Source organism: Oryzias latipes, chromosome 21, assembly GCF_002234675.1.
Source record: "Oryzias latipes chromosome 21, ASM223467v1".
NCBI lineage: Eukaryota > Metazoa > Chordata > Actinopteri > Beloniformes > Adrianichthyidae > Oryzias > Oryzias latipes.
The window spans coordinates 10,742,425-10,763,121 of NC_019879.2; the positions used below are offsets into that span (position 1 = coordinate 10,742,425).

Here is a 20,697-nt window from a genome sequence, read left to right on the forward strand (position 1 = left end):
TTTCACACATAAGAACTATGAAAATAATGAAGAAATGTTGTTTTACACACATTACGTCAACTTTTCTTTCAAAGTAAAAAACAGGAAATCTAAAGAATAATCTTTTTAACCCCTTTAACTGCTGTCTGGACGTTATCTGGACAGCCATTATAGGGGCTTCCGACTAGTGATGATGTCGCAATATTTGATTGTCTCAGTGATGAAAGTCAGGCAAGGAAAAAAATCCCTGAACTTTTCTTTGAGCGATATGGCGGGCGCAGAGCGAAATTTTTGAAAAATACATGGTCTTAGATGAATTCTGGTACATTCTGGCAGCTAGTTATTCACTTCTTAATCAAGAAACTAAGACTAATTGGAGCATCATGATTTGTCATTCAAACCCCTAGTTTGACTTGCCATTAAGGACTTGCTGGTCCTAAAAAAGAATTTGTATAATTGCTTAAAGTAACACAATCCTACAATCTAAGCTATTCCTAAAAGCTGTAAAACATACAATTGCTAAAATATAGTAACATCAAAGCCCCAAATGGCAAAAAGAACACCAGTAACTATGATATTCTATGAAAGTACCTCATTTATTTGAACGATTTCTGCTTTAGAAATACTGTTTTCTCAAACTATAATTACATCAAAATATGGGATCTGCTTTAAACTATCTTTCTATAACAAAATACATCAATTCTTTAACACCAATACTTAGTAATCTGGGAAATATCAAAACAAACATACAAACAAAATGAAACATTGTAAACACTCTTTTTTAACCCTTGTGCTGTCCTAGGCACTTTAACATTGCGAGTTGGGTCATCTAGACCCACTAGACAGTGCTCTGAACCTTGCTTCAGAATACCTGCATCAAATGTTTTGTCAATTATAAACTCCAATAATCTGAATCAACTAGTTAGAAGTGTCTAGGGCACCGACACTTTACAGACAAACTCTGAGGAAAATTGTGTTTTTCACACATTCTTGTAGCGTTTTTCTCATGATAGAGGACACACAAGGAAAATTAAGCTCAAATTTACTTTTCTGAGTATTTCTTTATTGAACTTGTTGAGAAACAGAAGCAGGTGGAAAAAGCTTTTTGAAAAAGATCTTATTTGTGACACGCTGGACAGACCACAATCTCTCTGCTCCGCTCCATTCTGATCCATTCACTTGCAGACAAATAGATTCATGTACGTTTCTCAGAGGTGGGGGAATTTCTAATGATGTTTGGAGCAGGGAGCTTGTGACCTGCCCTGTGTATATTTTACACCCCAAATAAAATGGTTTTCAAATGGTATTTGTTTGTTTGCTTCTGATTCACAGAATTCCAATTTTATGCTTAATTTTGTTTAATATCTGTCCTCCGTCGTGATAAAAATGCTCCAAGAACATGATAAAACACCAAAAAACACAATTTTCACAAGAATGGGTCTTTAAGTCTAAAACATTAACCTCCTAAAAAAAATCACAAGTTGTCAAAAATCAAACTGATATTTTCTTTTCCTCCTCTGCAGAAGATTTTCACAGAACCCGGCAGCCTGTCGATGTCAACTATCCAAAAGTTGAGAGAGAAATGCAGACAACAAATCCTGGAAGAAGAGTCAAGACGACCATGAAGTTCTCTAACTTTATTTTTTTGTTTTAATCAAGGCCCCTCTTTCCATCCCATAATCCAGTCAGACCAAACAACCACTGTGATGGACTTGACCGTTTGGGGGCAACATGCAGACAATAACATGGAGCCTCTGCAGTGGTTTAGACAATATCACTGTCAAGAATCCAAATAAGCATCTAAAAACTGAAATCACATTTAAATGTTAAATATATTATATCTAGTTGGAAGAAACATTGAATTTATTTAATGTACAAATTTGTTACCATCTCTCTTCATAGTAGGAACAAATGAAAGTCTCCTGTGTTTGCTGTAATTTGTCAGGTTTCACTAAAAAATAAAAAAAAATAAAAAAAGTACCTGAATGATGAAACCAAACAGTTTTCTATGGAGTGGCAGGTATCAATAAAAAAATTAAAGAATTGCTCTCAAAATTATAATTTTATGTTCCTTTTCACGTTTTCTTTTTCCAGTACACTTCATATTACCCCCCCCCCCCCCCCCCGTGTTTTTGTACTTTCTAAATTAAACCTGACATTGTTCACGTCTGTTACCACAAGGGCACGCCACCATAACCCTTGTGCTATCCTAGGCACTTTACCATTGGGAGTGGGGTCATCTAGACCCACTAGACAGTGCCCTGAACCTTTTTTCTTCAATGATTTGTGATCTTCACTGGTGTCCATGGATTACATGAAATCTTTCCACCTTTATCCACCTTTGTCATGGTAGGGAGAACACGTCAAAGTAAGGGTGGGGTCATCCAAGATAGCACAAGGGTTAAGGGAGTGTGGGTCCAAACCACCAAATACTTATAATTACAATTAATGTCAATGTTTTTGAGCAAAACTGAACTAAATCCTGGTAATTAGGAAATACAAATAAATTAGATAGAGAAATGTATTCAAATGTTTCAGTTTTGATCAATGTGGTCTTTTATTCTGAAGTCAGATCAAGAAAAACTCACAAAAAGTGGACTGTATGTTATGTGATGCGGCGCGGTAACATACAGTCCGCGTCACACTGCAGGTCTTCATTTCCCGGAAGATACGATTGGTTTACTCAAAAACCCGGATTTCCGGGAATTCCCCGAAGACTTTCATCACTGTTGTCTGTACGGTCGTTTACTTGCGAATACAGTTCTCCCGAGAAAGATCTCGACACTAATGCTATGTCCAAATTCATTCACTACTCTCTACATAGAGCACTATACCAACGTGTTCGCCACTTTGTAGCGATGTCCAAATCTACTATTTCAAATTACAAATTTCCCAGAAGTCTCTGGGACAAACCAGTGTGGATCACTGCTCACTAGATTGGGGAAAATAGGCCACAGTACACTGATTTGAACAATTTTGTGGTTAAATGTATCTTTTTAACACACAACCAACATTTTCATCATCAGAACACAGTGGATTCATAAATAGTCGTATTTATTAGATTTTCACTTTGTGAAATCAATGACGTCATATTTAAGGCAAAAAAAAAAGTAGTGAGCATTGTGCCCGAATTTCTTTTTAAACCCAGGGCAAAATAGTTCCGTACTATGTAGTGTTTTTTTAGTATTTAGGGGTTAGGAGGGGAATTCAGACGCAGCCTATAAGTAGTTTGTCTAAGGGGTGTTACCATAGTGTGACGTCACCATCACTAGTCACAAGCCCCTGAACCAATCTGGCCGATCGTACTACTGTTAAAAAGAACTTAAACATTAAAACCACAATACAACAACCCCCCACCAAGCAAACGACGCAGAAACACCCAACTGAACGGAATATACAGTAATCCTATAAATTTTCACACACCTCCCCCTCGCTGCCACAATCAAATCAGTTACTTTTGAGATTTTGTCAAAATTAGCTTGATTTTTTTTGTGGCGGGTTATACCTGAGGTGTTAAAGGAAGTGGAAAAACAGCCTGCTCAATAAGATGAAGATCATGTTTGATATAAATTAATTATAATCTCAAGCTCCAACACGCCTCACCCTCGTTTCTTGGAGCAACACAGTTCTTATTTACTACGGCATGAGTGTGCGGTGTAAAGTGATCAAGCAGCAAAAGCGAGCCCGGCAGCAGTCGAGCTGTGTATGTGTGTATAATTGTGTGTGGGTGTGGGGATTTGCGTATTCATGGAAGTGCGCATACCAACTGAGTGGAAGGTGTAGGGTTACAGACGAACCCTGCCAGGGATACAAGGGGAAATGTACCTGTGAAAGACAAAGTGGAGACGCTGGTGCTGGTGAGAGGCATCACTGGGTTTACAGTCAGAGTGGTTGACGTGTTAATGGTCGGGCTGCTAACAAGGCTCGCTGTGCTGGCCACCTGGACGGCAGAGAGAAGGGCAGAGCTGAATGAGTTACACGTCCCATCCCAGCACCTTCTGAGTCTGTTCAAGCTTACCAAAGGGCTGCTGGGTGTAAAGATGGCTTTGAGGGGGGTATTGCCTCCTACACCGTTGCCACTGCTGGGGGGGTTGATCCTCTTCTCTTTCTGACGCCGATTGCAGAACCAGACCCGGATCACCTCCTTCTCCATGTTGAGCTGGTCAGCGATCATGGTGATCTCTTCAGAGGTAGGTTTTTGGTTCTGCTTGAAGAGGGCAAAGACGCCGGGGTTTCCCTGTGAGCACTGGCGCATCTATCTAAGTCTCTTTATGACCAACATTCATGAGGCAGAAACAGGCCGCTCCTCCGCCAAGATCAAGTTTCTCACCTCCACAAAGCTCTTTTCTAAGGCCACTCGGATGTTGGTCTCGATGCTGGTCCTTTTCTTCCGTCTGCGGTTGATCCCCTCCATGCCCATGCCCGGGGAGCCCAGAGCACTGGGGCTGGACAAGGCCTGATCCGATGTCAGGTTCTCTGCACAAACAGCAGCCACAGAAAGGAAAAAACAGAGGTAAAGACAAAATATGCTCTCCAGGAGATCCACTGGGTTAGAGAGTGTGCCGCTTGTTTTTCTAGAGTCTCATTCTGATCACATTTTGATCTTTTGTAAAAGTGATCTCAGTGGGCATTTAAGTCTGATTACGGTATGCAGTTTTAAGCCAAAATTAAAAAAAAAAAAACTTTTCCTTAAAATTCACTTCTGAGTTGGTGCCATTAGTGCTGAGCAACCTCACCCCCACTTCCCATCACCCATCTGTTAAAACGCTCTCCCTCTAGTTTACAGCCCCTCACAGCCCCAACCCAACTTTACCGGTGCGACACAAATATTGGAGCTATCCAGTCGTACAGTTTACATCCAGATTCCAGCTCAGAGGAGGAAAACAAAGACGTACATGTATCCGTTTGTCTACCAGTGGATGCATCAGAAAAGACTGGAGGGGGGAGCCAGTGGACCACCCAGCATATTTTCTAAGCCACAAATACAATTTTTTTTCAAACTCAAATTTTTTCAACTGCTTCTGATTCACAGCAAAATGAATAAAGAAATACTCAGAGATCCAGTTTTGAGCTTCACCGTCTTAATATGTGTCCGCCTTCATCAGAAAAATGGCAAGAGAATAGGGGAACAACGGATGACAAAACTTTCACTGTCCCCTGCTGCTATCAAAAATCCTCTCAGTTGGGACAGACGTAGCAGCGGGTTTCTCCTGCCATAGATTCCCGTCACCAAATCTTCAAACTGGGTCTCAGAGACACAGCAGTAGCACTGAAAGTGCCGCCATTCAGATGCAGCTCTCGCAGTCGATGGTGAAGCTCACAGAGTCTCTAAATGATCTCTCGACCCCAGACATGGGGAGGTATTTACTGATGTTTTAATAAAGCTTTTCAAAATAAATGAACTAGATCTCTTAACATATCAGACTGTTCCATGATGCAGCGATGAGGTCTGACCAAGAAAAACAATTGACTGTAGCTCCTCCCACACACAGTGTGATCATCGAGTCTATAAACACACTTTTGGACAAGCGTTTGCAGTGAATTGTCAAAACAAAGGTGACCAATGCAAATTTGACACGCACATTGTGTTTGATGTGAACCCAGCAATCCAGTTTTGCCCATCACCCTTCTACTATTGCCATTATAGTTAACTAGAAAGGTAAAGTGCTCCCTTACAAATAATTTAATGCATGTGGGATTCAAACCATAGCTACTGATCCGTATGTATCACGGTTCAGCCGTGATCCATTGCACTACTCAAGAGTATGTTAGAAACACCAAAAACACAATTTCCTCAGTGTGTCTTTAAACGCACCTCTTTGATCATGAGTGAGTTAAAGGTGAGGACTTGACATCTATGTTCGTTTTCAAGAAAGTGAATGTATGAAAATGATGATGATTGTAGGTTTAGGGACAAACCTGCATCATTAAGCCACTTCTCCAGCAAAGGCTTAAGTTTGCACATGTTCTTAAAGCTCAGGTTCAAGGCCTCAAAGCGAGAAATGGTGGTTTGACTGAAGTCGTTTCCATACAGCTTGCCCATGGCCAGGCCGACGTCCCCCTAAAGAAGCAGAGGAGCAGACAGAGAAGTATGAGCAGCATTAATTATTAAAGGTCCCCTCATCTCCTGGGTTTGATTAACACCCTTGAAATAAATCTCTGTTCATTAAAATTACATGCAAGATGCTTTTTTCCCCTCGTTTTAAATATCCTAGAAGAACCTCTGTGTTTTCATGTGACATAAATGCCAGGATGAATATAAACTCCGCCCCTCAGCTCTCTTTAACTTGAACTTAACTAACTTATTTTAAAACTTAAAACAATGATAAAATATTACCGGATGTTTTAAGAAAAACTCTTCAGAAAGATTTGAAACTAGAGCAAAAGTCAACACAACATGTAGGTCAAAATACAAGAGTTGTATAGTGCCCTCTGGACCGTAAAATGAGCAACACCAGAGATCAAGACCTGATCTTGAAGTGAGGACATTTACAAATACTCCACGGAGAAAAGAGGCATCACTAATTTTTGGCAAAAACTAACTTGATTTTTGTTGCCGTCATTGGTGTCTTGGGTTTCTGGCTCCAGTCTGGAGAGTTTAGAGAGCTTTCACCTTGACCCGTTTGAACCTAAAGTTACAAAGACAGCTCGTCGCACTTGACCAGGTGGTAACGCTCACCTGAACACTGATGCACATGGAACTGGTCTGCCTAAAAATTATGGTTTGGTTTCTAACCCTGTATCTTGGTGTGATTCAGGAAAGTGATCAAAGAGAGAATGGAACCAAAGAAAATTAAAACCATGGATTTTCTTTGCAATGGTGGATTTGTTAACCACGCCCATATTCTTAATATATTCATATTGCATGGTAATTTGTTTCATTAAGCGTGAGCTAACAGTTAGAATTAAAATTTCAAAAAAATCCAGCAAAAAACGTGTGAACAGGGAAACGCCTCTTTTGCAAGCACGCAATGTGTAAGCCGTTTCAAATCTACAACTCTTTATTCCAAAATGTTTTCCAAAGTAGCTTCCCAAAGACGGTCGAGAAGTTAGGAAGAGATAGACGATAGGAATTTAAATTTGCTGCTGCTAATTAAGTTTTTTTTTTTTAATTCAACTTGACAGCCTCTTCCAGAGGTCAAAAGTCAACAAAGCTTTGACTTTACCTGGTGCCACAAAATGGTTGCCCAGTCATAGGTCCTGTGGTCATCCCATAATAATTTCAAAGCTTCCTTTGGATGTCCCCAACACATTATTTCTGGTGTTGTTAATGAATTTACAAAAACATTTTTTTTGGTTTAAAGGCGCAATAAAGAAGACGAATTGCAAACACAATCTGGTCCTTGCACCAGATAAATCCAGGATTTTGGTCTCTGTCTTTAAAGAAAGCTTTTTTCAGAGCCTGGAAACTATTCATGCTTTTATCAGAAACTCATGTATTGCCATGTTATCATATATTAGTCATTATAACTATGAAACACTCCATCTCCCCTTAAAAAGTATTGATTTACCAAAATCATGAATCACTCAAGTTATCTAGTAAATAATTGGATTTTTAAGGAAAAAAAACTTTTGTGTTTAGCCTTTAATCTTTTCACAAAGATTTGTCGTTGATAAAATACTTTTTACTTTTTTAAGTCTTAAATTAACATATCTAGTTAAATCTATAGTAATTCTCAATAACACACAGGAAAACAAAGGCAAATTGTTAAATGTAGATTTCCCTGATCGTGTGGAGGCGATTCAAATCTCACCTGTGTAAAGCCCAGTTTAATTCGTCTCTGTTTGAAAGTCTTGGCAAACTGCTCCAACTCCTCAAGATCACTTGGTTCTTCCAGCGTGGGAGTATCCAACCGCTTGGGTGGTGTCTGACTCTGGGGCAGCTGAATAGGCGTGGCTGCTGTAGTTCGGGTTGGAGTTGAAGGCTACACGGGTCACAAGCGTAACCAAAATGTGAGAAACATTGAAGTTTACAGCAACTCCAACACATCTTTGGACGTTTGAAGAAGTGGCTGCGTTAAGACCAACCTGAGTTGCAAGGTTGATGCTTGGTTGAGTTGGCAGGAGGTTAGCTTGGCTTTGAGGTAGTTGAGTTAGAAGACTCTGGGGTTGCAATATACCTGCACAGCATCAATGGAAAAGGAAACAGTGATTATAACGCTTGAAATGGCTCCTCTTGATGCTCCTCAGCATCCTCTCTTACCTTGCTGGGCCTGCGGTGTCTGTGAGATGATGAACTGAGCCGGCTGCAGTGAAGTAGCAATGTGATGACCAGGCTGAACCAGAACAAACTGAGGCAGGCCTAAACTCTGCTGTTGTAGCTGCTGAAGAACAAACAATGTGCCATGAATGTTCATACCTCTGACTGCGTCTGAAGAAACTCAGAGGCGGATGACTTACAGAGGTAATCTGAATGGGCTGTGAGAGGGGTAACTGGGTAATGGGCGTGGCTGCAGTGGCTGAGATGTTGGCCCCAGTGGTGCTGTTCTGCTGGCTGGCTGTATGCTGCTGCACAGCTGCAGCCAGGATCTGAGCCTGGGCCTGCTGGATCAGCAGCTGCTGCGTTGGGGTCAGGGTCAACTGTAGGAGGCACGGCAGGAGAGGAATACAAGAAGGGGTTAATTTATTGTGAAGAACACGCATAAACATGTAGAAAAATGTCACAATAAATCAGCTTCTATACCTTTGGAAAGGTTCATATCTCTACTCACTTTGCATGAACACAGATGAGTTTACTTTTGTATCACTGTTTTCACACATGAAAAATGATTCTTTGTTTAACCAACAACTTTGGAAAGAAAGAACTGCTTCTGTTAAATGATGACAGCAGCTTCCTTACTCCGACTCATTTCGGCACAAATTTCCAGAGAAGCAGAAAAGTATTAGTACTGTATTTTTCGGAATATAGGTTGCAGCTTTTTGCGTGGTTTGGCAGGGTGCGACTTATATTCAGGTGTAAAAGAAATGTCAAGAACCACTAGAGGGCACTGTAGGTGTTTGCATCAGTATTGACAGCAACAGCAAACCTCGGTCTTATGCTACGTACATGTGACGTGTTCAAACATTCTTGAACAGGCACTTAGCTCATGGTGTTCACACTGGATGAGCAGGGAGAGGATTCTTTTTCTACTAGTGCAAATCCAGACAAGTACAAACTGGGATTACTTATTTCCTCTCCACGATAAATTTTCAAATGGTTGGCACTTCTTTAAATTTAAAGGGACGCCATCTATACTTCACCACCAAATCCAAGTCTCTGACTGATCAAAGTTGGACCTGGTTAAACTTTCAATGTGCGTTCAATGGACATGCTTTATACATCCAGCCAGAAAACAGTCATAAAAATGTGCATAGATTCATTTGGGCTGGGCTAATAAAATTAATTAAATCAATCTGAATTATCCGGCTGTGTAGACGCTACTTGGCGTCTATCTTCTTCGCTGGTATGTGTGCTCAGCAAGGCAGTTTTGTGTTTGAGCGCCCCCAAGTTGTGTTTTACTGTAACTTCAGAAGCTCCAGACACGTGAGCAAAAGCGCCGTTCTCATTGGTCGAGTAGATTTCGACGCGACGCGTCGAAAAAAAAAAACGAACCCGAGGCGTTTTTTTTTTGACGCTTTAACGCCTGGCGTTTTTTCGCGTCGGTGTGCACACTCTCGTTGGTGCCCTTTGTTTAGTCACGAGGCGTTAAACGTCGGCGAAAATCGCCGGCGAAATTCGTCCCGGTGTGAACGGGCCTTTATAGTCCAAAAAATACAGCACTTGTTAGGTTTTAGCTGAACTGAACTTTTCCAAAGGTATCGTAGAATTCCTGTACCTCAATAACACATAAATGGCCTTCTTTACAGACAAATGGAGAGCAACTAATGCAGCAGAGCCAAGCATGAGTGCAAATGAGCATGTTGATGTCATATTCAACAAAGCGCAGCAGCAACATCCACCAACTGTCCAGTCGTCAGCTACAGCATGGTCTGAGGGAATGCATGCCTGTGTCTCCATGATGAATGTTCAGACACAGATCTCCAAACAGCTCAGATGGTTTTACAATGAAAAGATGAGCAAGCAGACAGGCAGAGAAGGAGGCAGAGTCAGCTTCAGCCTCGGAACCAAACTATCTGTACCAACGCTGTCTTTCAGACATATAAAAAGCTGCGCTGAGTTTTAAGGAGACCACTTACTCCAGGAATCTGTCCCCCGGTCAACATTAGCTGGGTTTGAGGCAATACGCTCTGCTGGACGGAGGTCGGTAGAGCACCAGAGTCCTCTGACTTAGACTAGTGGAGGTGAAGCAGACATGGGGGACTTAGGAGAAATCTTCCAAGAGGTGTGACAGTCTCATGATGGTCTTTAATTAAAAGCTTTTTCCTTTAAATTTAATTAGGAGATAAAGCACCATCTGAAATAAAAAGTAAAGTACAACCTAAAACTGAAATACGTTTTGTCCTTCTTGAGTGGCTTTGTCAGGAAGAGCCTTTAGTGTTTAAGCTGCCAGAGGAATTTGAATTAAGCAGGGGAGTGATAAAAATGGGTATTTAAAATGTGCCTTCAGAGACCAGGCAGGCAAAGGGACAGGAGTGGAGAGTCGAAATGCTAATTAAAATAACTGTTATGCAGCATATGTAAATTCTGCATAGATTTGCATATTCTCAGCCATCTGTTTCCGAGCAACTGCAGAGCACCTAATTAGCATACAGGGTTGATTAATCTGCCTAGTTGCCAGGCAACACGGCAAAAAGCCTGGCCCATTTAAATGATCTCTCCGCTTGTGAATGTTTTAGTGCAGATTAGCACACCTTTTTTCAAACTTAATACCTTATTTACATTTGAAGCTGCAATTAGAAAGTGGATTTTTTTTTTATCTTCATAAAAAAAGATGAAATCATGAAAAACTGATGAGCTGTACCTGTTGGAGGAGGGCTTGTGTGTGTGCATTAGTGACTGTCTGCCTCTGAAAGTCCAACCCATTGGTTTGAATTCCTGAAGACAGAAACAAAGAAACAAGGTGTGCTTCAACGGACAATTAAAAGATGTGTTGGGCGGTTCGTTTTTTCGTCAAAACACTGGCAGCTAACAGGTACAAGAAGAATAAACGAAAACGTTTTTTCCCCCCATATTTAACACATGTAAATTCATAACTAAATTAAGATTCATCATTAACATTAGTCACTTAGGCCAAAAAACTAAGATACAAAGAGAATCTAAAATAGAAAAGTAACACAAAGCTGTGCAGCAAACCGTTAGCATTCAGAGTGAATTTGATGATCTGCTTTAAATCCCCGATGAGGGCACAGACACAGAATAAGAAGTGAACAAATGTGAAGGCGGAAAACAACATGACCAACAGAGCACCACAAGCCCTTTTTTTAGACGTGTTGATAGAAGTGACGTCTGTAGTTTGAGCTGCAAAAGTTACAATTTTGAAACCTGTTGAACAATGAAAGCAAAGGAAAAAAAGATAAACTTGCAGGTTTTCTTACCGGTGTTTGTGTCACCGCTTTCCATTGCACATTTAGCAGATTCTGACCGATTACTCACTTTAGTATCTGCAAGAGCCAAAATAAATTAATAAATCAATAATTAGATGCAACTGGGGTTCTCACCTAAACATTTCTTATTCGCTTTAACAAAGCTGTTTATATTTATCCCTTGCAGCACAAAAGGGCATCAAAGAAAAAAAAAACATGCACATTCGCCAAATGGTCTCGCTAAGAAGTGGCAGGCTGTAATTTCCCCTAACCTACAATTGCTTAAATAAACCAATAAGACACAGCTCCATCCAAAACTCACCTGCTCTCATTCTACCTGGACTTTCCAGCATGGCTACTGAACCTCTCAGTCTCAAACCCACTGACTGACAGGTTTCCGAGCACTCACTTCCTGCTCCCAGCCTCCACTGTCTTTTGGTCACCAGCGAGCACGGCACAATGTAACCACAGGCACACAGGCAAGGTCGCCCCACAGCCAGCTGCACAACACTAGGATACGCACACCGGGGAAGCCGACGGGATTTGGGCAACCAGCTCTTCTGGTGTCCGTCTTTTCTCACAGCTCTGCCCCCTTTTTGCACTGCCACTACTTTTTTCTTTCTCTCCAAAAGATTGTACTTCTTAAAAACTTGGTCCTCGCCCCCCTCTTGCTGGAATGAAACAAACGACAAGTGCAGCTGGCACCCCCCCCCCCCCCTTCCAACACTGCCCTCCTCCTCCTCCCTCAGTTCTATAATGAAGCATAATCAGTATTCAGCTGATTAAAGTCGTATGCAAATCTGCCCCTGCCTCGTTAGCAATGCAAGGCTTTGAAGTCCTGCGAGCAACGCATTTCACACTGGGCTCTGAAAGCTTTCTGCATAATTTAAACCCCTATAAATATTTATCAGCTCATTAGCATATTAATTGGATAGCTTTTGGAGGACGATAAAAAACAGGGGAATAAGGATGACAGGAGAAAAAGTGCTCAAACTAGCACTTGGCGCAGCAGAGGGAGTGGAGGAAGCACAAGACCAATTACTGTGTGAATGTAGGCCTAAAAAGTAATTAGCCGAAAGCAGGTAAAGGACTGAAGATCCCCCACAATGCAGTTTGAGGTCTGTCAGCAGAGGTCCAGGCCTGTCACGAAGGTGAACTGCATTAATGTCCACGAATATTTTAAGGAGTCAGAGAGACTGGACCAAAACAAGGAGGGGGTCCATGTGTGAGGGGAGGGGGAGCTTAATATGAAATAAATAAATCCACATTAATCCACCACAAGCCTGTCATTACAGCTAGAACCCCTGCGGCTAAAGCATTCCACAGCAGAAGCTGGGTGGCAGGCTGTTGCCGATGTCGTCTGTGAAGTTTTGGGGATTAACATATTTAGATTAGCTTTACATTCCATTAGTGTTTCCTTTTGGGGCCCCTTTTAAATTCATTTTCAGCCTGTGCTGAAGAGCTAATGCAGCAGGGAGACAGCCCTGCTATAAGGCTGCACAGGTGTCCAGTGAATACAAGTCAAGTGAAATGCTTGTACTTCAGTCAGCAAGGGAAGGGGCTTACAAACTAAGTCCACAACAGCCACTCCCATGACCAAAGCTCTCATCAACTCCTGCACTTCATGAGTTGCCTTAAATAATCTGGACGCGATGCTTAACTCGCAGATGTGGACCGGTCTTCTTTCCCCTGTTAACCATTTTTAAACCAGGAACTGTGGGAGCAGGATGTGACGGAAAGTAGCCCTTGCCTTTCTTAAAGCCCTGCTTAAATTCCTTTGTAATGAGGCTACCGTAAGAAATTCTCTGAAAGTCTCCAGCTGTTCCAAAACACCCCCACCGAAGTTCAGATAAGAACTGGCCAGGGAGATCTTAGTACACTTTTAGTTCAAACAGCTGCCTGTTGAAATCAGCTGAGAACTTCAAATCAAAGGTTAAAAATTGAACTGCCAATGTCCATTACATCTTAAAGAAATCAGAGTTCCTCGTTTTCCATGCACAGTGATTCCATCTGACACAGGCTCATTGTTGTCCCCAGAGTTTGCTCAACTCAAATGGTAAAGCAACGAGCCATCGCTCTCCTTGGCTGTGAAATCAGCTCCTTGCTTGGGTTGAGTCTTAACACTGTTCTTACTTCAAAGACCCATTCCGACATAAATTGTTGTTGTTTTTTTTTTTTTACATGTTCTTGTGGCATTTTTCTGATGATGGAAGAAATCTAATAAGAAAATTTAGCTTAAAATTCACTAATGAGCATTTCTTTATTCAAATCATTGTGAATCAGGAGAGAACGAAAAAAATGCTGTTTGGAAAAGCTTGAAGTTTTTACGTACAAACTAAAATGGACAGGCCATTGGCTCTTCTGATACCTTTCCTTGCAGACAAACAGATCCATGTACGTCTTTGTTATCCTCGTCTGAGCTGGAATCTGGAACTAAACTGTACAGCTGAATAGCTCCAATATTTCTCACCTTTTTTGTTGAACCAGTAATGATAGGTTGGGGTTGTGAGGGGCTGTAAGCTAGCGGGAGAGAGTGTAAACAGATGGGTGATGGGAAGTGGGGACCACGCCAATGGTCCTGCCCACAATTCAGAGGTGAATTTCTGATGACCTACTGCCGCTCTGCAGAAACTACGTCCTAGAAAACGACACAGGTTTTTTTATTTAGACTAAAAATGGCATAAGCATAATTAAAAGACCATTGGGAAAACTTTACAATAAATCAAAGATAATGGGACTTCAATAGTTCAGACTGGCCTGGGGGACTCTGAACCACACCTTTACATCCAGATGATGTTTATTTTCCACACTTGTTGGTGTCATTGATCTAGTCATTAAATCAGCTGTCATTGTTTACCATTTAGGCTTTTATTGGTATTTTTCCTGATCCATTACCTAAAGAGCACATCTAGAGTTGTTTGTTGGATGTTTCCCTCTGTTAAAGGAAGTCATTCATATTCAAATGTATGTAGGACAGAGACACAAAGAACATACAATCTTTCAAAGTTCAATTTTACATTAAACAATTTGCTATATTGGAACGGATTAGATTGTCTTAATCTAATCTGAAAATATTCCTTTCTCCTGTGTTTTGTCCTCTGAACTAAAACGTTAAAAGCTTTAAGGTTTTCAGAACAATGAAACATTGCAACAGATCCTAAACCAATCTGGTAATTTTTTAATTTATGTTTACTTCTCTGATCAACTTATCAGCAACCAGAAAGTCTTTGTTGGTTAATTATAATCACCAAAATATCTGTGTTTGGGCTTTGAATTTAGGCTGAAAATGTAGATGATTTAAAATCTCTTTACAAAGTAATTTCTTTTTGTCACTTGAATTGACAACTTTGCCATTTTGCATTGTAACATTGTAGGTGGTTTTGTTTGGATTTATTATTGAACTTAATACTTCTTCTATTCTAATTTGTGCATTATTTTTTCACCAACATAACTCATGCAAATGTGTATTTTAGTGTGAAACCCCTGGTCTGCCTTCTACTAAACTAGAGTAGATAAGAAAGATGAATTATTTATGTAATACAAATCAAAAATATTCTCAATGCACATGTTGACACTGCTGAATGACAGACTACATCTCCGAAAACTCAATAAAATATACTTTAAGAGATTTGGTAACTAACTGTACCTCAAAAGCTTCAAAAAGCAGATGAGAAAATGAGATGAACTAAAAGGGACTTCATGCATGCAGCTACTTGGTTGAATAGTTTGCAAATATCTGACTGCGGAACAACGCATTATACAAATAACCAGTGTAGAGAATTTTAACCTGCCATCTCATTAGCGCTGTAATTTGGTGAAGACTGAATAAATGCAGAAGACAGATTCAAGACAGACAGAGCAAAATATAATTAGCTACCATTCTGCATTACAACCTTTATACTGAAACATGCTGAGTAAAAAACGGACTGCTTCTCCACACATGGATGAGTCTGAGCCCAAAACTGTGCCTTTCACAGTCAGGATACCCGTCCAAAAGAGGATAACCTTAAATTTGAGGCCAATACCTGAAGAGTTTCAGCTTTTCCAAATAAAAAAAGCTTAAACACGAATATGGGAACAACTTAAAGACCCATTTTTTAAAGACAGCAGAAACAACCATGCTGAGTCCAATCCAAGAGTGAAGTAAAGACAGGAAGCAATGTAATTTGATAAGCAGTAATCAGGCCAACACCTCTCTAGGATAATGCAGCGGCTCTCCCTGGTAGTCATTAAGTAACTGTATCTAAACCAGATTGAATTTTCAATTTAACCAAATTAAGGCCTCGTTTCTGAGAGACAGAACATTCAACAAGCCTTCATCAAACACATGCAAAGGTTAGCCACATGATCCGCTGCACCAGTCTGAACTCTCATACACATTTAACAAACAGGGGGGCCGTATTTCCAATAGCTTTAAGTTACTTAAACCATGTGGTTGACTATAAAAAAAGATCCCTCTCCTTTCAGGTGTTTCCAATGATAGCAACCCTAAAAAAGGTATTCTGAATACTTCTCGTTTGAACTGCCCTGAGAAGTAGCTTTAAGGAGTTTTTGGTTGCGTTCACTTGTGACCTCAACTGTAAGACGTTTGGCCGTCAACAGGTGAACAGAGACAGTCAGAACCTGAAGCTTGTATCTCATTTTAAATGTATCATCCCATGCACGTAAAAAGTTCATTGTGACTTTCTTTGAATACATTGGAGTAGTTTTTTTCAAATTCATGAATAAAAATGCAATTTTGTTTATTAATAATGGAAAAAAAAAGACTGCATTATTTTGCCAAATGGCCTCTTTATATTTACGAATTTTCTGTTTTGCATTATACAGTCATGAATGATTCATTTCAGCAGAAAATCACCAGAAACAACTAGTCTATTCCTAAGGAGACACAAAACTCCTATTATCACATTTTTTTTCTCCTTTCTCTAGAGTGAACAGGCTTGTCTGACTAGAGCCTTCATCGAGGCCTTCTCAGTACTTTGAGGTGGCATGTCCTGAATTTATTACACCGGGTGATGAATTATTCATAGCAACTGTGTTTACATCAATGAATATTCATGATTGAACTACAAGGCTGGCGTGAGGGGGAAACTGGAAACTGAAAATGAGAAAAGTAGCTTCAGTGGGATGATGGAACATTTCTTGTGTTTTCTATGGAAAGCACTATTTATTAAGTTGGATATTTAGGGAAAAGAATAAGGATATTTCCAGAACAAGAAATCATAAAATCCAAAAGACTGAAGAAACCTGCACTTTCAGTGTTGTGACACAAGCAAAATGAACTATTTCCTCAGCCATTCATGTGTGATGAGTTCTATGACTGCGATTCGACTTGACATGCAACACTGTGCCATTTTTGAAAGTCAAATTTTATTTATTTACTGGTACTTAATAATTTGATTAAAATGACATATTTTAATGGACCTTTTTAAATTAAATTACGACCTAACACAAATTTGCAAAAAGCCCTTACTCTGTCAAATTTTAAGGCCAAAACAGTCAAACTTTAGATTAATCTATGGGGAAAAAAATCTAAGTCTTTGTACTTTTTCTACAGTTGAACTTCTAAAAACATTTTAAAGTAATGCTACAGAGCATTTTGGGAAGACAAAAATCATCATTATGAAGTCAACCGCAATAACGTAAACTCTTCATAAGTTTAGACTTATATTGATTTATATAAAAAATGTTTTCAATTTGAGATTTTACCTTTGCTTGTACTCGTTTTTCTGTTTTTTATTTGATTTTAAATTTTTAATATTTTATGGGATGTTTTTGAAACAGCTTGTGTGAAGACAACCCTGTAGTTGAACAATTGAACACCAATTAACAACAATTAAAATTAATAATTTTAATAAATAAATAAATATTTATTTAAAAAAGAAACACTAAAATTAGAATATTTACGAATGAAAGAAAATTGTCTAAAAGGTGTTTACAAAGATATAGAATCTTTTGGTAAAGTTAAGATGGAACAACCCTGATTGCCTTGGCTATTATTTTGAAAAGAACAGGCAAAACAGTGCCATCAAGCTTCAAGTGTCTTGAACAGTCATGAAAGCAGCAGGGAGAATAATAAGAGTGCTGCCCGTTATTACTGTGGCCTTCCGGAAGTGGGCCTCACCACCCCTTCCTTTGCCTGAGGGGGGTACAGGTACAGTCCTAATTTAGTACAGCTCGGCCAAGTCAAAACTCCAAACACAAAGAGAGGCCCAACAGCTTTAAAAATGTTTTTAAAAGGGGTCCAACAGAAGCCACGAGCGCGCTCCATAATAAAGTGAAGCCAAAACAGAACAGTACCACCAAGTCTCAGACGACTCCCACCTCAAGTCGATGAAAACAATGCTAGTCCCAACTTCCACCATAATCCCGCACATAAAAAAACACCGACAAAACAGCCAGGTTTGGACCATTGATCTAACACAAAACATCAAAATAACACTAAATATAATTATTAATAGCTCAGGAGGTACAGTCTATATTACAACCATAACAAGCTATCCCCGCTCATTTAACGTAAACAGACGACAAAATCGCGTTACAAAATATTGGCAAGTTGTGCCGCGCAAGGCGAGCTCGTCAACCGTGGATGGAATATGCTGAACTCCACACTACAGTGTATGAATAACACAACAGGCTGCCGTGGCTCCGCTGCGCCAAGCACAAAAGGCAAGGGGGAAAAATGCTCTGCTATTTAAAAAAAAAAAAAAGGAGAAAAAATGATCATGTAGTAGAGCCTCAGAGCTGAGAGACACAGAGCTGACGCCGTGGGGTAAAACTAGTAAAAGACGGCCTCAAATAAAAATACGACGCTTAGATTGAAATACCCAGGATAAATGTTTGTACAGAGGTGCGCGCGGCCACTGCCCGGCTGGTAAAAAATGAATATGCAAACGTTTCTCAAAAGCCTCAGTGTACATCAACACAAAGCCGAGCGTTAGCACGGGCGCTACAGCTAGCCAGCTAGCACCCCCAGTCCCATCAAACTGCGTCCCTCAAATACAAATACAGCCATATGCGTTCCTTATGAACCGGAGCCACGACGCTGATTACTAATAAAATATGCTAAATTGTATTTGTCGACAGACATATGAATATGTAGCGGCGTACAGCCGTCTAATCACACAAAGGGGGGAGGCATGTTTCCATGTAATTTGCCGTCGCACTGCAATAGCCCGTTTCCTCCTCTGTCAAATTACAGATGGCCAGCTGTGTGCAAAACTAAAACACCGCTCCGTCGAAGCTTTATCTGCTTGTCTCTTTTCGAGTCATCTGTATTCTGGTATCATAAATTCTGAGTAAGAACGTTTGAATACGAGTATGAATATGTAAAATGCCGTAATCATTACCTGGTCCTGAACTCTCATCTTGACTCGCTGCTCCTCCGTCCGCCATTTTGAATATTTAACCCGAAATTCCAGCCCTGAGTCAGGCACACACGCGCGCGAGCGCACAAACAAACGCGCGCGTGCACACACACAAAGCACACAAACCTGTTCGGAGGACAGAAAAGGACAGTTTTTCCCTTCTGGCTTGCTTAAATACTTTAAACATATATTATCTTATCTTGCACAGGTTTCTAACAACACTTTTATTAACTGCAAATAAACATAAAACAAATAATAAGCTTTTACTTTACAAAAATAAGAAGTTTATTAAAATTATGAATTATAATACATAATTTAAAGACCCACTCCCAGGAAAATCGTTGTTTTGAGTATTTTTTAATACATTCTTGTGGCATTTTTCATAATGAAGGAGTTAAAGAAAATTAAGCTCAAAATTGCATTTTTGAAATTCTTCATTGTGAAACAAGAGCAGACGGAAAAATGCAGTTGGAAGAAGATCATACTTGTGACGCAGAAAATAGATTAGGCGGGCCACAAGTTCCCTGCTCTGTTTCACTCTGATGCATCCTTGTAAACAAATAGATCCATGTACGTCTCTTTTTCTTCATCCAAGCTGGGATATTTACTCAAAACGATACAACTGGAAAGCTCCAATATTGATCACCATTTTCTGTTGCACCAGTGATGTTAGGTTAGGATTCTGTGGGGCTGTAAGCTAGCTGGAGAGGTGTAAATAGATGGATAATGGGAGGGTGATGGACACTCTGTGCCAACGGTCCTGCCAACAATGTAAAGGTGAATTTCTGATGAACTGCTGCCTCTCTGCAGAATCTATATCCTAGAAAAACAACACAGGTTTTTCTTTATTTTGGCTATAAACGGAATAATCCAAATTAAAACGCTACTGGGAACGCTTTGAAAATAGATCAAAAGGTTATTGGAGTAGGACTTTAATGGATTTAATGGGTTGAGGCTATAAACAGTGTTATGTCTGATCTGTGCTGTTCCTCAGTGTTCACACTTTGGCCCTCTCGGATTTCAGGTCACTTTGTTGATCATTCAAATCCTTTCAACATTTGTCAGAGAATATGACAGATGATACAATACTATTTTATTCCATTTTGTTCTTGACTTAGAGTTTAACACGTTGACCTGCCGAATCCTACTACAAATTAATAAACTATCTTCTTTTTGGCTTTCAGCTCTTTTTAAGAGTCACTACAGTGAATCATCTACCTCCTTCTCACCAAGCCCCCTCATGTTTTTCTCCACAATCATAAACCTCCTTCTCCTCCTTTTTGGTCTTCCACTTGACCTCCTTTCTAGTAACTCCAGCATCCTTCAACCAACATAACCACTGTCCCTGCCCTCAATGCGTCCAAACCATTTCGACCTTATTCCCTTTCTTTATCCTCTTCAATATCTTCCTCCCTTCATCATCATTGATCTTTGCTACTACCTGCTCCACAACAGCCTCCCATTCTGTTCTTTGCTTATGAACATTTTCCTCTTTCATGAACTCTTCAAAGTTCTCCTTCCATCTTTTCATCACACTGGTAGTGTACTTTGATGATAATCAGTAAGTACTACTTACAGGATCTGCTATGTGATACACATCAATGTTTACCGAAGTGATGTGAAAGTGTTTTCTGATGATAATCAACAGGCTACTGATTTTATTTACTGGATCAGCATGCAATGCGTAGCAATGATGAATGCAATGCGTAGAAAGATGAAGATAAGATAAGATAAGATAAGATAAGAAAGATAAGATGAGATGAGATAAGATAGGATAAAGCTTTATTGTCATTGTACAGTCAAACTTGTTACAACAGTACAACGAAATTGCAAACTGTCCCACATTGGTGCAAAGAGAGAAAAGAAAACAACATCATAATAAAAAAAC

General features: G+C 40.0%; 2 protein-coding genes across 12 annotated transcripts in view; one reads left to right on the forward strand and one right to left on the reverse strand.

Annotated features, from left to right (window-relative positions):
- Positions 1-2,028, forward strand: part of LOC105356772 (T-cell surface glycoprotein CD3 zeta chain) — a 17,191-nt gene extending 15,163 nt beyond the window's left edge. For both annotated transcript variants that reach the window (XM_020712855.2, XM_011489403.3), the window contains exon 7: positions 1,503-2,028. In XM_020712855.2, the coding sequence (XP_020568514.1) occupies positions 1,503-1,604 (102 nt within the window). In that variant the 3' untranslated portion in view covers positions 1,605-2,028. The remainder of the gene's footprint in view (positions 1-1,502) is intronic.
- Positions 1-18,874, reverse strand: part of pou2f1 (POU class 2 homeobox 1) — a 26,258-nt gene extending 7,384 nt beyond the window's left edge. Inside the window, exons 1-12 of one of the 10 annotated variants that reach the window (XM_011489390.3) lie at positions 18,792-18,874; positions 11,455-11,520; positions 10,881-10,954; positions 10,156-10,251; positions 8,380-8,559; positions 8,183-8,300; positions 8,008-8,099; positions 7,734-7,904; positions 5,899-6,040; positions 4,310-4,464; positions 3,998-4,186; positions 3,805-3,919 (exon numbers count right to left, since the gene is read on the reverse strand). In XM_011489390.3, coding sequence (XP_011487692.1) covers positions 3,805-3,919; positions 3,998-4,186; positions 4,310-4,464; positions 5,899-6,040; positions 7,734-7,904; positions 8,008-8,099; positions 8,183-8,300; positions 8,380-8,559; positions 10,156-10,251; positions 10,881-10,954; positions 11,455-11,520; positions 18,792-18,837 — 1,444 coding nt within the window. In that variant the 5' untranslated portion in view covers positions 18,838-18,874. Of the gene's footprint in view, positions 1-3,804; positions 3,920-3,997; positions 4,187-4,309; positions 4,465-5,898; positions 6,041-7,733; positions 7,905-8,007; positions 8,100-8,182; positions 8,304-8,379; positions 8,560-10,155; positions 10,252-10,880; positions 10,955-11,454; positions 11,521-11,764; positions 12,075-18,791 lie in introns of those variants that run through there. The other 9 variants (XM_020712852.2, XM_011489392.3, XM_011489391.3 and 6 more) reach the window with 9 other exon arrangements.
- Between the last annotated feature and the right edge of the window lie 1,823 nt (positions 18,875-20,697).